Source organism: Parasteatoda tepidariorum, chromosome 8, assembly GCF_043381705.1.
Source record: "Parasteatoda tepidariorum isolate YZ-2023 chromosome 8, CAS_Ptep_4.0, whole genome shotgun sequence".
Lineage (NCBI taxonomy): Eukaryota > Metazoa > Arthropoda > Arachnida > Araneae > Theridiidae > Parasteatoda > Parasteatoda tepidariorum.
The window spans coordinates 75,214,255-75,231,332 of NC_092211.1; the positions used below are offsets into that span (position 1 = coordinate 75,214,255).

The window sequence follows — 17,078 nt, forward strand, 5'->3', positions numbered from 1 at the left end:
GGAGCCACGTAAGAGAATTATATATATTAGATCAGAAACACATCATTAAAAGGCAGAATGCTTTGGTGTTTTCAAAACAAAGCAAACGTTGCCACCGGCGGAAAAGAAATACAGCCAAAATTTGGGAGCCACGTAAGAGAATTATATATAATAGATTTTGATTTTTTCATAAGAAACTATCGCTAAAACACGTTTTTGCCAGTGCACGCTAAAGCACGTTTTTTTAAAGAAAACTAAAAGCCGTTTATTCAAAAGTAACTGATCTTAAAATTAATGCAGTTTTTCTTTTTCGGAAGACAAGATTATACTGATTGATAGAAATTTTTTTTAAGATTTTACTCTTAAACTTGACAGTAAATATTGAAAAAAGGGGAAAAAAAGGGAAAATTTTTTTAAACTGCAATATTTTGCTGCTTTACGTAAAAAATTTATTCCTGTCAGCTTGGCAACGTAGTAAAAATTAGAGTATACTATATTGCGCTAAAGAGCTATAGTTCTTTGATATTTTAGTGATTGTGATTGAAAGTATGATTTACTGTGGAAAAAATATAGATATTATTTTTAGCCCATATTATTAAAATTACATTTTATAATTAATTTCCTTTATTATTTTCATCGCGTTCAAACTTATGTTAAACGCGTTAATATTATTCATAGCATTTCAGTTAATCCCCCTATATTCACTGGTGACATAATTTTCTTATTGCTCCGAGGTTAATACCATATATTTTTTAATGTATGATATTATAGGTAAAATGTAAATGTAAATGAAAAAAAAAAATCTTTGTGTATATGTTACATTACATGCAAAAACTATAAATAAATGTATTATTTAAAAAAAATATCAAGAGATTATAAATTAATTTTTATGACGATTTTTTTTTTGTCAAACGTATATTTTTTCTTTTATTGTTATATAAACTGTGGTAGTAGAAAAAAGTAAATTAGAAAATATATTTAAAGAAATAATTATTTTGTGATTATTTTCCTTTAAATTGTGTCAATTTTTCAACAAACCGTAAATCATCACGGTTAATATTTTATTAAATTTACTGAAATATATTTTTTATGCTAAAAATTGAAACAGAAAATTAGATATTGTTTTATAAAAAAAGTTTATTTCAAGTTTATTTACAAGCTTTACAAAATAAACATACGCAACAACTTTTTATAACAATTAATGGGTCAAAATGTAACAAAACATGACAAATTATTTTAAAAATAGTACATTTAACTATTGACACTTTTTTAAGAACAATTTCATTTTAATAAACTGAAATAAGAATGAAACACTCGAATAAAAATTTTTATAAATTTTACTTTAAGAATTCTTAAACCTTTAAAGTTTACAAAAATTGCATAGGTTGGCGATTTTACTAAAAAAAACTACAAACTTTTAATTCAGTTTAAAGTTTCTTTATGCTATTATTTGATCATCATAACTTAATGAACTTAATTTGGCCATTAAATGAATAGCCAAAATAGTTTATTATCGCAATTTAATGAACTTGATTTGGCCATTAAATAAATAGCCAAAATAGTTTATTATCGTAATTTAATGAACTTGATTTGGCCATTAACTGAATAGCCAAAATAGTTAATTATCGTTACACATCCACCACCTGGTGTGTGTAATTCCCCGAAAGTATACTTCTATTCTTGATGATTTTAAAAAGTACACTGCGCATCTAATAAATTTAATTTAAAAGCTTTTGATGCTAAATCCAGAGGTATTTTTAAAAGACATACTTTAAATGAATATAAATTATCCTATGAAGCGATGAGGAATAAATAATGAATGTGATTACAATTATTATCATATTTCATCAAGGAAATCTCCATACTAAGAAAATAAGTCATTCCTTACTCGATATCATTATTAATTGGCAGTTGGTATCCGGGTGGTTTTAACCTAAAGATATAACAGTACCCCCATTATTATAACCTCCTGAACTGCCATAACCTCCTTGACCTGCATAACCTCCCTTACCTATACCTTTAGCTATACCTAAATTATTTCCTAATTCAACTCCAAAGAATACTTTGCCATTTAAGTTTAGTAAAGGTTTCGGAAGTCCTGAGAGCAGAAGTTTCAGCAAACCTAAAGGATCTAATTTTATAGCAACGGCGGCTGATGGTTTGCTGTAACCACCACCACCATAACCACCTTGGTTATATACTCCTGGATTGCGATATTGCGTTTCTTGATGATCGTATGCAGCAGGTTCGTATCCGTGTTCATAGGCATACGGACCTTGTCGATCCTGCTTAAGGACACCCTTGGAACTGCTGGGATCCTTATCCGCGGAAGTCTGTGTCTTGTCTGAACCAATATTTGAAGCCTGCATGTATTGAGAGTAAAGTTGCTGTTGCCCTTGCGATAAGTAGACTGGCTGCTGTGATTGAACTGTTGGTAAGCTGGAAGACGCTGAGGCTGATGGAGAATAAGGCCTTGAAGGTTGTTGATAGCTTTGCATTTGAGCGGACTTGTCATCATCCCAAAGCAGACCTTTTTGTTGGGAAGCATACGCTGTGGCTGTTTGTCCTGGTTGAACAGTCTTTGGAAGTGGCTGTTGAGCAGTAGCTGCGCTAGATGTTTGGGCAGAATATTGCGGTGCTAATAAGAAGGGAGATGATTGTGGATTCAAGGATTGCAGGGCTTGAAGTGCTGAAGCTATCATTTGTTCTCGGTTCATATTTTGAGAGTCTACAGATGGTTGAATAAGACCAGACCGTTTCATGAACTGAGATAACTGGTCGTCAGATAATGGAGCGGATTCTTGATCCTGAAAAGAAGTTATATACAAATTAATTTCATTACCTTCTATTTATCATTCCTTAGAGTTTAAGAGACCAGCTTTTATTATATCGAGATAAATTTTCCGATATGCTTTACTTCAAGTCGAACAAACTCTTAATTACACTTTACTGATCAAGAAGAAGGCCATACCATATTGGCGTACTGCCATTCACAGCGTCTGTGCCGATAAGTTCGTTCTACTGTGTCAACATTCCAATGTTTTCCTGTTTTAAAGCTATCCTTATTTATTGGTGATTAGAACTATAAGAATTATTTTAAAACCAGCTTATTATACATTTTCTAAAGATTCATACCCGGAAAACGATGAGGATTTTGTACAATAGTAGCACTGTTTTGTTTCATTTCGATAATCTTTGATCTCGGGGTAAGACTGGGCACCCCCTTCTGCTGAGCCCACAAAAATTGCTGTGCAACGGAGGAAGAAAATAGCAGTATCCAAGGCTTAATAAATTTTTACGGACCCCGAGACAAAATGTATTGTGATCCCTCTTTCAAAGCACAAAAAGCCTTATTTTTATTTTCATATTTTGTTTGTATTGTTTCATATTTTGTAAGATCCTTTGCACAAAAACGTAGATTTTGTATAGATATAAAGAAATTCTCTGTAATTTTCTTTTAAAATGTTATTAATAAGCACTACATATTTGTGAAGAATTTCGGTTGGGTCCTATGCAGTTCCGCGGCCAAGGACAATTGTCCCCTTCAACGGCTTTGACTAAATGTAAAATACGTGCATATTTTTCCTTAATTGCCACATAAAATAGGAATGTCATATAAAATAAAAATAACCTGTTACTTTTTCATTGAAATTCCAGCATTTCTGAATTCCCCTTAGAGTAAACATGTGTTCTAGGCTTTACCCCACAAGTGGGGTAAGACCGGTGGATTTGATTTTTCATACAAAAAAAATCATTTAAAAAAGTAGTGAATCAATGACTTTAGGACTGATCAGGACCGGATTAACCTATAGGCACACTAGGCACGTGCCTAGGGCCTACGAAATTCAGGGGCCTACGAAGAACTTGGNATATTGTACAACTGGACTGATATATTGCATATTGGAAAGATATATTGTACAAGTCTGACAGTTTCTAGGTCGAACAGTTAAGCTCCTACCAGACATCGAATCTTAGCTATTCAGTATTACCCCACTTCACCTTATCTAAACATCTATAAATTCTAAAAAAGTGGTTACAAACTGGCGGCCCGCGAAGCTTTTTTTGGTGGGCAAATTTATTTCTCAGGTTTTGCGTCCAAGAAAATATTTATTCAAATACAAATATAATCGTGCATGTTGCTCTTTTTTATTTCTTTTTTTTTTGTAATTTGTGAATAGAATTTAGCATGTGCATATCAGAAATTTTCTCGAAGAAATTCTCCCATTTTACTTTTTGAAACCACTCATTTTGGACGAAATTATTTACATTTGCAAATTTCAAAACTCATAAAGGAGGGAATGAATATCGTGTTTTATTTAAATTCCTTGATTTGAATAACGCATGAGCGGAAAAGAAAAAAATAATAATTTTAGATGCTAGAGAATTTTTTTTTTCTTTGTTGTTTAGTTCCTAATAAGTCGAAAAAAATGTTAATTTATCACAGAATTAAATTTAAACGGAAAAAAAATCTTGTCACTAAGTTTCTGATTAAGAGAAGATTCAACGTAACAACCAATATTTGTAATGCTTGTTATTTTGCTTTTTAATCTTGGAAAAACTTGTCAGAAAAATCTGACAGTAATATTTAATGTTACTTCAAATATAAAAGAGTCCTATCTAAAATTTTGATAAATTTCCTGCGCGCCATTTGACTGGTGTTTTTAATTGCGGCCCCCTGTAAGTTGGAAACCCCTGTTCTAAAGCAATGACTGTTTAATTTTAATAAATAAAACGTTTTCTGCAAATAAAGAGCTAAGAGTTTTAATTGTGATGGTTAAATATAATATATTAATTATTTTAAAAATAAAGTTCTATGCTGTTAAATGTATTGTTAACTTACTTCGTTGGCACTTTCACTTCCACTTTTCGCCAAGTTTGCCATAAATTCTTCTAGTTTCATGGATTCTGCAGCGGAACATGATAAAATGACAGCTGAAAAGATTTGGAATTAAATTTATCATGCAGATATATTTAAAATTAGATCTCTATAAATTGTATTGTTTACAAGTTTCCGGCCGGAAACTGAAGGCACGTGGATTTCAGTTAGTGCAGATTTAGATAAAAAAAAATTACTTTCAATTAGTTCCAGAAGGAAATTTTATAATCTGTTATTCGAACTCGCTTTATTTATTTTGTAATATATTCGGGAAAAAAAGCAAAGCACTTTTTTTTGTAGGCGAATGTTTGTTCTTCGTATATTTTTGTTTAAACAAATGTGGTCTTATTATATAATAATACACATGTATAAAACTTCTTAAATATACCATTACCAATTCTGTAAAGATAATTAAACGAATAATTTTACTTTAAGATTAAATTTTGGAAATATTAGTATTTTTTATTATCTTGAGAACTAAATATGTTTAAAAATTAAAGTAGGCAATATTCGATTTTTATTTCAAAACAGTATAAATTTTCTCTTTTTACTTAAAAAAAAATGAAATTGTAGAACTTGTAACTTTATTGGCTGTTGTAAAAACAGAATTACGTATTTATTTCAAATCATTATTAATGGTTCGATTTCGTTTTTGAACTAATTTTATTTTTCGATAAATGATTTGCTTTTTCTAGTTTTCATGGTTTTTTAAATAATTTATTTCACTGATTAGTAATTTATTTTGCAAATTAAATAGGTGAATTAATATATTTTACTTTATTCGCTAACAGTTTTTACAAATTAAATAAGATTATGCTTAATAAAGAATAAAAGTTTTACTTAATGAGTTCTTTGTAACACTGTCTACTCTGTTCAGTTCTAATGTGTACTTTTTACTAGATTTTTTAAAACTTGCATTATGTCTCTAAAACAATTTAAAAATAGTTCCATTTATTCTCTTTCTGTTGGAGTAAACTTGTAAAATTTTTTGAGAAATAATACAGCTTTTGAAATAAGTTTTTGTACCAAAGAAGTATATTTAGTATAAAATTATTTTAATAAATGATAAATGTAATAAATAAAATTATTAGAAAAACAGGCTTACATCAAATTTATTCTTTCGTGCTAAGTTTTAAAAACAATTTTCTTCTCAATTTACAGATCATAAGAAATCATTGTAAGCTTTAATATTATAGATATTTTTTGAGTTTTAATTTTCAGGATTGTAACGAAATTATGTATATTCAAATGCTGCACACACATATATAGAACAAAATAATTATTAAAATGATCAAAATTAATATTTTTATTAAAATAAAACTCTCGTAACACTCTTGATTATGAATATATTTATACATATATAATTTAATCTAATATTATAAGTAATTTTATAGTTTTCTATGAATTGTAAGTTGCACCTAAATGTTTAAGAGTTTAAAACAATTTTATAGAAAAAAATGTGTTATGTCAATAAAATAAGTGAGCAAAATTTATTTAAATATAGTATGTGCGGCTTAATTTTATCATTTCATTATTATTAATTATTATCTTAATTAATTTTATTTTTAATTTGATTAATTATTAAATGTATTATTATTTATTACTTTTATAAAAAGGGATATCAAATTCTGTAGTAAAGTATTGCACTTATAACCTAGATTAGGAAAAGGAAATCTGTGATAATTAATATTTACATTTTTAATTAATTTTTAAATTTAATGTTTCCTTACACTCAATGTTTCTTTTACTAGTTAAAAAAAACTATTGACACATATTTTTACTTTTTTCTGTTAAGATTATTGTTATATATCATTACAAAAACGTAAAAACTATTATTTTATTTATGACTTCATTATTTAAAAAAAACATCAGTTGCATTAAAATTAATAACATTTAAAGACATTATTGAATTGACATATTACAGTAATAAAATAAAATCGAAATACATACCTGCAAAAATTAGAAGTATAAAATTCTTCATATTGACTAGTTATATTTTAATTATTTATTTTACTAAATTGAATTGGCAACAGTCCTTTTTTTTGTAAATCTGGCGGTAAAAAAGTCGTTTTCAGCTGAATCGCGGCAAGGATGTAAAGAGAGTGTTGTTACTTTCCCCTCGGAAACACCTTTTCGTCAACATCTGACACGGTAAGTGGGTTTTAAATAAGATGGTGGAAAGATTTGGAACACGCGATTTGGAGACAAAAATTATCCTCTAGATTGGGCAATGTCCACTTTTGTCAACGCCCAAAATGTATCTCGGGATGCAATAGATATGGACTGATGCAATACAATGTGGTATTCTTTTAAGTAGTTTTATTGTGTTTTGTGAAATTGTACTTAACTAAGGAGAAAGAAAAAGCAATTTTTTATGAGTCGGTTCTTATTTCTCATTTTAATTTGAGCTGGTACGTGCCGCAATGTTCGAAATGAACTTCAGATTCTACAAGGGTGATTTTTATGAATAGTACTTTTTTTTAATGGTAAAAAATGAGTATTATATTTTTAAAATGTACATTTTTGTGCAAATTTATTATTAGTTTTTAGTTTAAAATTTAGAACAAACTTAAATAATTAAAGAAAACTAAAAAAAAGCTTAAATTAAGTATAGTAACTTTGAAAAGCCGTAATAAAAGCCGTAAAATATTAAGTATAAGAAATATACGCATTTGACAAAAGGCCACATTTTAAACTTGGAAAAAACAAAATCACTTACAAAATCTGTAGAATGACAAGTTCGAAAGACTTGATGAAAAACATCAAAACTACTATAATTGTCTGATAAAACTCGGATGTGCACCGAATAAGTGCCTTTCAACTCTTTTCCATTTCTTCCGGCAATCAAACAGGTTTTAATGCTTACATCCTTTTTCTCATCGAGGAATCGACAAACTGAAAAAAATTCCTTATCAAATTAAAGTGAAAATACAGGCATTTTGGGTGCCGATATTTTTCCCCATAAAACCATTTTTACTGTAAAATTTTACAAAACGAAGAATCTGATTTACTGCAATTTTTACAGCAGTATTTACTATAAAATCACTGAATCAGTGTAGTTAAATAACTAAATTACAGCACAAGTTTGTGGTAAAAATGGATTTTACGGATTATCTTAACAAAAGGTGCCAGCTTCCTTTTTTACCACAAATTGATCCAACAATTTTTACACTGCAGATTTTATTAGCGTTTTTGTATTTCTTTTTGCTTAAACAATAATTTTCAACCTTTAATATCTATGCTTCTTTTACCAAAGTATTCAAAAATATTTCAGTGAACTTCATAACACTCTACACACAGTCTGTGAAATCTTCTTCTCATCTATTGCTAATTTTAAAGAGGAACCTTTAGAAATTGGCAAGAATGAAAAATTGCGAAATATCTTATACTTTATGCAGGTGAAGTACACTCATTATAAAAATCTAATGAATCCTTATCGAAGTTAATCATGCTTTAGGATCATTAACTTCGTGATTTAATGTTATTAAGAACAATTAAAATCAATTTATATATGAAATGAAACTGAAAGCTGACCCTATTAGTGAACATTTCTCCTTATTTTATAAAGCTTACCTTATTTTATCATGAGCCTTATACTTTATTAGATCCTTATTAAGAAGCTTTATTTTATTTACTTTTCATATTAATCGACTAAAAAAATCTTTTTATGATTTCATTTTTGCCCTCGCTATGGTTAAGCTCCAAAATAATTCGTCAAATTAATGATTTTTTTTCTTTATTAAATATTAATTCATTACTTCTAATTGCACTTGTATTCAATACATTTATCTAAATTAAACATTTAACATTTAAACTGAAAAAAAAAATGTTTTTGTTTATTGTTTGTTTATTGTTTGTTTTTTGTCTTATTTCAACGTGTATCTTCAAAGACTCTTTCAAGTGTGCAAATATAACATTTGNTTTTTCACCTGAATCGCGGCAAGGATGTAAAGAGAGTGTTGTTACTTTCCCCTCGGAAACACCTTTTCGTCAACATCTGACACGGTAAGTGGGTTTTAAATAAGATGGTGGAAAGATTTGGAACACGCGATTTGGAGACAAAAATTGTCCTCTAGATTGGGCAATGTCCACGTTTGTCAACGCCCAAAATGTATCTTAGGATGCAATAGATACGGACTGATGCAATACAATGTGGTATTCTTTTAAGTAGTTTTATTGTGTTTTATGAAATTGTTCTTAACTAGGAGAAAGAAAAAGCAATTTTTTATGAGTCGGTTCTTTATTTCTCATTTTAATTTGAGCAGGTACGTGCCGCAATGTCCGAAATGAACTTCAAAATTCTACAAGGGTGATTTTTATGAATAGTGTTTTTTTTTAATGGTAAAAAATGCATATTATTTTTTCAAAATTTATATTTTGGAGTAAATTTATTATTAGTTTTCAGTGTAAAATTTAGAACAAACTTGAATAAATAAAAAAAACTAAAAAAAAAAGCTTAAATTAAGTATAGTAACTTTGAAAAGCCGTAATGAATTTATAAAATGCATTTTTTTTTAATCCTAAGAATTGATATTCATTTTTAGATATATTATTCTTCTATAAAAGTATATTTCTCTAAATTTAGGAGAAATTTCGAAGTTTTGCTATATTGTTTAGATCCACCGTACTGACTGTTACTTTAATGCTTTAGTGCAGGGATAGGCGAACTACGGCCCGCGGGCCAGCTGTGGCCCACCGAAAGGTTTTATCCGGCCCTCGGATAGAATTTTAACTTGCCGATTCGTGAGGAATAAGGAAAAAACTTGAGATTCATGAAGATGACTTGAAAAAAACTCAATTTTGAGTTTGAACTCAGATTTCAAGATTTCAGTGTCATTCAAAGATAATTAGACATTTTTACCATGCCTTTCAACTTAAATTGTGAAACATTGAGGTGGGATTTGCAGCTTAAATTAATTGAGTTGCAATCTAACAATCATCTAAAGCAGTTGTTTCTAAATAGGCCAAAATTTGAGTTTTACAAATCATTACCAAAAGCTAGAATTCCAAATCTAATATCTCATGCCCAGAAAATCAGTGCTATGTTTGCTTCATCTTATATATGTGAACAAGTGTTTTCAACAATGAACCTTAGAAGAAATCATTTCAGAAGTAGACTAACAGACAAATTTTAAACCTCGTCCTTAAAATAAGTACTACATCTCGCTTAGAACTTCAACTTTTAAAAATGACATCGCAATTTCATTCATTTCCTTAAATATTTAAATTAAAACTTGTATATCGTTTTTTTTATTAAGTTTTTACCTAGCACAGTAAACCTTTTTTATTTTTTTTATTTTGATTTTTTGGCCCATGACTAAAAAAGTTTGCCCATCCCTGGTTTAGTGGAAGCGAAAATTTAAAAATCCTCAAGCTGTATTTAAAGTGTGCTTATTATAAATGAAAAGTAATAGGCAAAACACGATCTTCATTTTTTTGGGACTTTAATAACAATATTCATTATACGCAAAAAATTGTGACCCAGACAAAATAAAAAAATAGAAATTCAAAAATTATAGAGATTTATGCTGATGAAAATTATAGCATAACTAGTAGAGGATTTATTCATGAAAAATGATGCAAAATATGCGCATTCAATAATGTTGATTAATATTTTTCATTTATTAATATCCATTTAAGTTCCATTTTTTTAATTAAGGAGATATGAAAAATATATTTATATTTTTAAATTACAAACATAGCCTAATAAGGAGTATTTCGGTATTTCGCATCGATCAACCTTAATATATATTTTTAAACTCCTTTTAAAACTTGAAAATATATGCATTTGATAATAAGCCACTTATTAAACTGCGAAGAAACAAAATCTATGGAATGACCAATTAGGAAGGCTTGATGAGAAACATCAAAAACACTATAGTCGCCTGATAAAATTTGGAGGTGCGTCGAATAAGTACCTTTCAACTCTTTTCCATTTCTTCAGGCAATCAAACAGGTTTTGATGTTTTCCTTCTCTTCGACACACTATAAAAAATTCCTTATCAAATTAAAGCGAAAATACGGCACTTTGGGTGCTGGTACTTTTTACCATAAGAGCCATTTTTACTGTAAATTTTTACAGAACAAAGATTCTGATTTACCGTAGTTACTTACAGAACAAAGAATCTGATTTACCGTAATATTTACAGTAGTATTTATGCAAAATTTCAGAATCCTTGCAATTAAATGATGAATTTTATGTTCATTTTATGCTTAAAAAATACATTTTATGGTAAAATAGAATTTTGCAGATTACGTACCAGCTTTCTTTTTTACCGCAAATTGATCTAACATTTTTTACACTGCAGATTTTATTAATGTTTTTGCATTTCGTTTTGCTTAAACAATAATTTCCAACCCTTAATATCTATGCTTCTTTTACCAAAGTTCAGACAAGAATTCTAAGACCTGTTATTGAACTTTATTACACTCTATATACAGTGCAAATGTGATGTCTCATCTATTGCTAATTTTTAAGAGGAGCCTTTAGAAATTGACAAGAATGAAAAATTTTGAAATATATTAAACTTTAAGCAAAAAAAAAAATTAAATCATTATAAAAATCAAATAAATCATTTTCGAACCATGCTTTAGCACGATTAAGTTCGTGACTTAATGCTATTAAAAACGATGAAAATAAATTTATGTATGAAATAAAACTAAAAGCTGACCCTAGTAAAAATTATTTCACCTTATTTTATAAAGCTTACCTTATTTTATTATAAGCCTTATACTTTATTATATCTTTATTAAGTCACCTTATTTTATTTACCTTTATTATTAATCGACAAAAAAATTATTTTATTGTTTACTAGTGGGCTGCGCCCCCTGCTCGCTAACGCTCGCCAACCCCCGAAAATTGCAACCAAGCTCTCTACTAACTTAGGTACATTGCAAATGCACAAAATTCTAAGAATTCAAAACAATCATTCTAATCCATATAACAACTTTTTTTTAAAAAAAAAATTAAATCTTTTTAGTAAATAAAGTCATTAAAATAAATTTGAATTCAAATAAAAGACATGTAATTCGTTATACCTATTAGAAATGTGCTATAGTACAAAATCTGAAGATAAAATTTCTAAAACTGATATCTCTTTAAAAAGGTTAAAATTTTGGCTAAAATTAATAAATTCGTAATATATGAATTCGTGAAAAAAAGCGCTTTCGACAAAATACTAAAATAGAAATCTATCGACAAAGACTACTCACTTCTGTCTAGCTTATGCTCTCTCTGGCTATTTCAGTTTCCGTTTTTAAAAGCACTATATGTTGAGCCATCTCAGCTAGATTTGGCATGTGACATATTTAGCGGCAATCATTGGTCGATTTTCTAGCGTTGCCATTCGGGGAGTTGTAATGAGGCTTTTTTTGTCGCCGTGTAAGAGAAATATATCTATAGATTCTGTTTGCATACGCTTGTACCTCCACTTCCCACGTCCAAATATTATTATCTATTTGTATTATAATATCTATTTGTATTAGATCTATTGGTGAACAGAAGTAATTTTTCCTTCTGAGCAAATTATTTTTTAAAATTTAATTTGCTTGCATCTCATTGTGCATGATCGTTAAGTTCTAAATCATTTAATAAATCTCTTCAGCTGTAATTTATAACAGTATATTAATAACAGTATGTTAATAACAGCTATTAAATAACTTTATCATAAAATATAACTCCAGAATTACATTATAATATCTTTCTCTATATAAACATCTAACGATTATGTCGCAGTCTCCCAATGTTGTCGGTGCATTTTATTGGCCGGAAAATCACTTGGCTGAATCCAGTTTTTCCTCACTCATTTCCATATTGCTCTGGTTGTCATCAGCATAAAATTAATAAAAGTCATAAAAGTACTATTTTTCTATAAACATTTTTGTATCCCTTACTTAATGTTATTTTCCTGTATTGCTATTATTACGCTTTTAATTCAAAAGTTTGAAACTAAGAGCATATATTAAATACTATTTTTGCTTGCATCTCAATGTGCATGAAGATGATCGTTAAGCTATAAATCATTTAACAGATCTCTTTAATTGTAGTTTATAACATTATATTAATGTTATTTGCACGACAATAATAATTTTGAATCGGTTAATAAGATTAGACCTCCATTCTAAATAACTTTATCTTAAAACGTAGCGAAAAATTACACTATAATAATAATGAAAAAACAACGATTCTCTTAGTTTTTTTTAGACTCTTGAATTAAAAGCGTAATAATATCAGAGCAGGAAATTGAGTTTAAATTAGGGATACAAAAACATTCATAGAAAAAAAAACATGTAAAACTCTTATTAATTTTGTGCTGATGACAACCAAAACAATATGGAAATGAATGAGGAAAAACTGGATCCTACCACGCGATTTTCTGGCCACTAAAAATGCACCGACAACAATGGAAAACTGCGACACCATCATTAGAATTTTATATATAGTAAGATACTTTTACCCTCGGTATTTTTCAGCTTGAAAATAATTCGTCAAATTAATGATATTTTTTCTAACTTAAATATTAATTTATTACCAAATAAATTATTAATTTATTAATATTAATTTATTTACAAATAATAAATTAATAATTATATTAATTTATTATTTGCAAATACTCCTTTAAATAGTTTTGATTAGGTTTTTAAAAATGTTTTTTACGGCTGGTAAATTTAAAACACACTGTATGCATACATTTTCTTGCAAGGTTTAACAATAGATTGAATAAAAATTGCACTTGTGTTCAATAAATTTAACTAAATCAAACTTTTAAAATTTAAATTAAAACTTAAAAGAAAAATGGTTTTGTTTATTGCTTTTTTTTAAATCTTATTTCAGCATGTATCTTCAAAGACTCGTTCAAGTGTGCAAATATTACATTTGGAATTTAATATGTGTATAATATATATTTAATACATATACATATACTTTTCAAATATATGTATAAATAATGTTTTAAAAGTTACAAAAGATGTATAAACCTACCAATAAAAAAAGAAAGCTGTTTGAAGTAATGAAACATAAACCATTGTTATTCTTTCATGAGCCTCATTATTTTTACTTTTCATTCATTTCATTTTTACACTGAAAAACAATTTTTATTCTGGTGGATGAGATTTTTTTAACTGATTTCGATACTTTCGTATCACTGATTTCATATCTTCAATCGGTTTCTCTTTCTAAGAAACAGTTTTTTTTTCTCTTTACATTTTTGGTCTAATTTATNTTTTTTTTTTTTTTTTTTTGCTTTACATTTTTGATCTAATTTATGCCGAAATGTACAAGTTTAAAAACGTTTTAAATGACTGGGGTTCGTATAAATGTTCCAACAAATCTCTTTGGAATTCATTGGAATCATTTGGAATCATTATCAGGATTAAAACAGCGCAAGAAACTATGTCCGGAAATATCATCATCATATATCGCTAGGTGCGCTTCCCCATTTTAAACTGCTTTGTTAAGAGCTTCTGAAAAGGTCATAATAGCCCTTAACTTTTGTAAGACGACATTTCCGGGGGCATGGGTTCCTATGCAATTTTAATCTTGATGATGTAACCTAACTCCCCTAGAAGTTTGTCGCATCATTTACGCGATACCTTGCTTATATATAACGTTTATAAACTTATACATTTCGACAAAAAAAAATGAATAAAAATGTTATTTAAAAAAATTTTGACTTTGAAAGAAAAACTAATATTAAATTTGAAATTCCCACTCTCGAATATGCCAAGATCTAGTATTTGTTTATGTACAACAAAGAATTTGTTCCGTAGTGTTATTATATTTACTCTGCATTGGTTGAAGCAGGTTAGATCCCCGATGTAATTATGCCAAACCAAATTTGAATTATAACAAAGCTTTAAACGGCGCATAAATATAAAAAGCACGGAAAAAGTTTCCAACTTAATGTAATGGTCAAAAATACCAAAACTAAATCAATTTTAACGATATACATTCAAAATAGATTCGTGACAAAGTTTTGGAGGAAGCTAATCGGAACAAAACTTTCACTTTCCGTTTTCATCGTGGGAGCGTTTTGGTTCATTAAATCATTATTTCACATTGGATCTCAACTAAAATATGTCTTGCCGGGACATTTATATCGACCGAAAAAACTTCTTTATTTTTAGTCCGAGGAGAAGAAATGTTTCCGATTAAATTAAACCAAAACAGAAAGATAATAATGCTTTTAAAATACTGATAAGTGGATGAAAGGAGAACTTCATTATTTTCGGCAAGAGAAAGTTTGGTTCGTAAAATCGTGCTTGCTAAGAGGTTTCATATAATGAGATAGTTTGAATTCGTGATGATAATTCTTTCTCAGAACAAGGTATTTTAATTAACTTTACCGTTTTCTGCAAAATTCGCTTATCAATTCTCGTTACTGTAAAAATTATCTGTAAAAATCATCTTCATTGTACATAAATTATTTACACTGTAAAAAAATTGGACTAAAATTACCGTAAAAAGTGCATAACTGAGGATCGAATACCGTAAAATTTTATGGAATGAAAAATGTGATATACGGTGATTTTTAGAGTGATATTAACTGTAATATTTTCATAAAACGATAATTAAATTAATTTTACTGTAAAAACAAAGGTAGGAAATTTTACGGTAAAAATGGATTTCACGGATTCTGCACTCAGGGTGCCAGTACTTTGTATTGTAATTTGATCCGTAGTATTTTGCATTGTAATTTTAAACTTAAATTTAGAACACGGCTTTCCTCAAATATTTCTTGCCGAATCTAAAACGACAGTGACACTAATGAAAAACTTGGTTTCTATGTAGAACAATAGTATTTATACCTTAATATAAATTATATTTGCTGCAAACTGATAAACCAAATAAAACCACATTTCTGTTCAAGTTGAGATATAGTATCGTGTGTTTAAGTTTAAGAAATACGATCGTATGGTTCAACTTTGCACCATTCCTGCAAATTTCAACGATAACGTGGTTCAAATTTCTAATAGAGTTTTAAATCCAAAATAAATTTCCAAAAGAGATTGAAAAAAAAAGCATATTTTAAATTTCGGTTATATTTATAAACGTGCCCTTCTGTTCCACAAGCTTTTTTAATACTTTAAGCAACTCAAAACGGGTTGAACTCAATTTAAGAAGGCACGAGAACTTGTTATTTTATTGGAGGGTTAAAACATTTTAATCTAGTTCTAATACTTCTTATCGTGCTGTCAAGTACAAGCGAAAGGTCGTATATTGTCTTTTTGAGGCGTGAGTTTTTTCCAATTTTCTATTCCTGAACGCTTTTGTTCAATTATTGTCGATAAATTGTTTAATAAGAAGCAATATGCTTTTAAATTGTGTCACATGTACTCGCATGCCTTCGAATTTTCCGATCTATGTAGAACTCCCTCTTTACAATCTACCGTTAATCAACACGAAGTTCTCGCGGACAACCCACAATTTTGCCAAAGGTTTTAATTATGATACAATATAAGATTTATTTTTTAATATTACATTCAAACTACGATTCTTGATTTTTTGCTAAGAGAACCATCCAAAGATAGTAATTTGATAATTTAAAATATTATCTAAGCAAATTCTAGCTATCACCAGTTTTCTTTTTTGAATAGTTTTCCTTTGATTTTTTTATTACAAACAATAAGTATTCAAAGTTTGTTTAGAGATCTTCTGAGATGTATCTTTAAAAGAAATATTTTTTGAAATCTAAATAATTCTGAGAAAATTATTTTTTTTGTCAGGTAAGACTTAAAATTTTATGTTTATATCTTCATGTTAAATTTTCTTCAGCATTTTTTGCTATCCATATTTTAAATTAATTCTAAATTTCTGAATAAAATATTGAATGTTTTTCTTCGTATTAATTTTTTAATTTTTTTTATTTATATATTTTATTTTTTTTATTATTAGTTTATTCATTGCCTGATTAGCTTATTTAATTATATTAATTAATATCAGCTGATTTTTCGTTGCATTGAATTTTACTGAAATAAAATACATTTCCATTGGTGAATGTATTTTACAAAAATTATTTTTTTATTATAATTATTCTGCTACCAAATGTTATGGAATATTTTTGTGCAGTAGCTATATTGATACAAAAAAACTTATTTTCCTAATTAAGAATGTTCTTAATTTTATACTAAACTTTCATTCAAACCTTTACTTTAATAAAATTTATTTTTTTAACATATTTAGGCCGAAAATAGAGCAATCAGATACAGTTATTATGCTAATTCA

The 17,078-nt window shown here is 28.1% G+C and overlaps 1 protein-coding gene across 1 annotated transcript; it reads right to left on the bottom strand.

Annotated features, from left to right (window-relative positions):
• Positions 1–1,234: 1,234 nt before the first annotated feature.
• On the bottom strand, positions 1,235–6,836 carry LOC107441400 (uncharacterized). The gene is made up of 3 exons (XM_016054640.3): positions 6,806–6,836; positions 4,820–4,911; positions 1,235–2,786 (listed from the first exon to the last, which is right to left on the bottom strand). The coding sequence occupies exons 1-3, from the start codon at positions 6,834–6,836 to the stop codon at positions 1,908–1,910; spliced, it is 1,002 nt and encodes a 333-aa protein (XP_015910126.1). The 3' UTR covers positions 1,235–1,907.
• Positions 6,837–17,078: the final 10,242 nt, after the last annotated feature.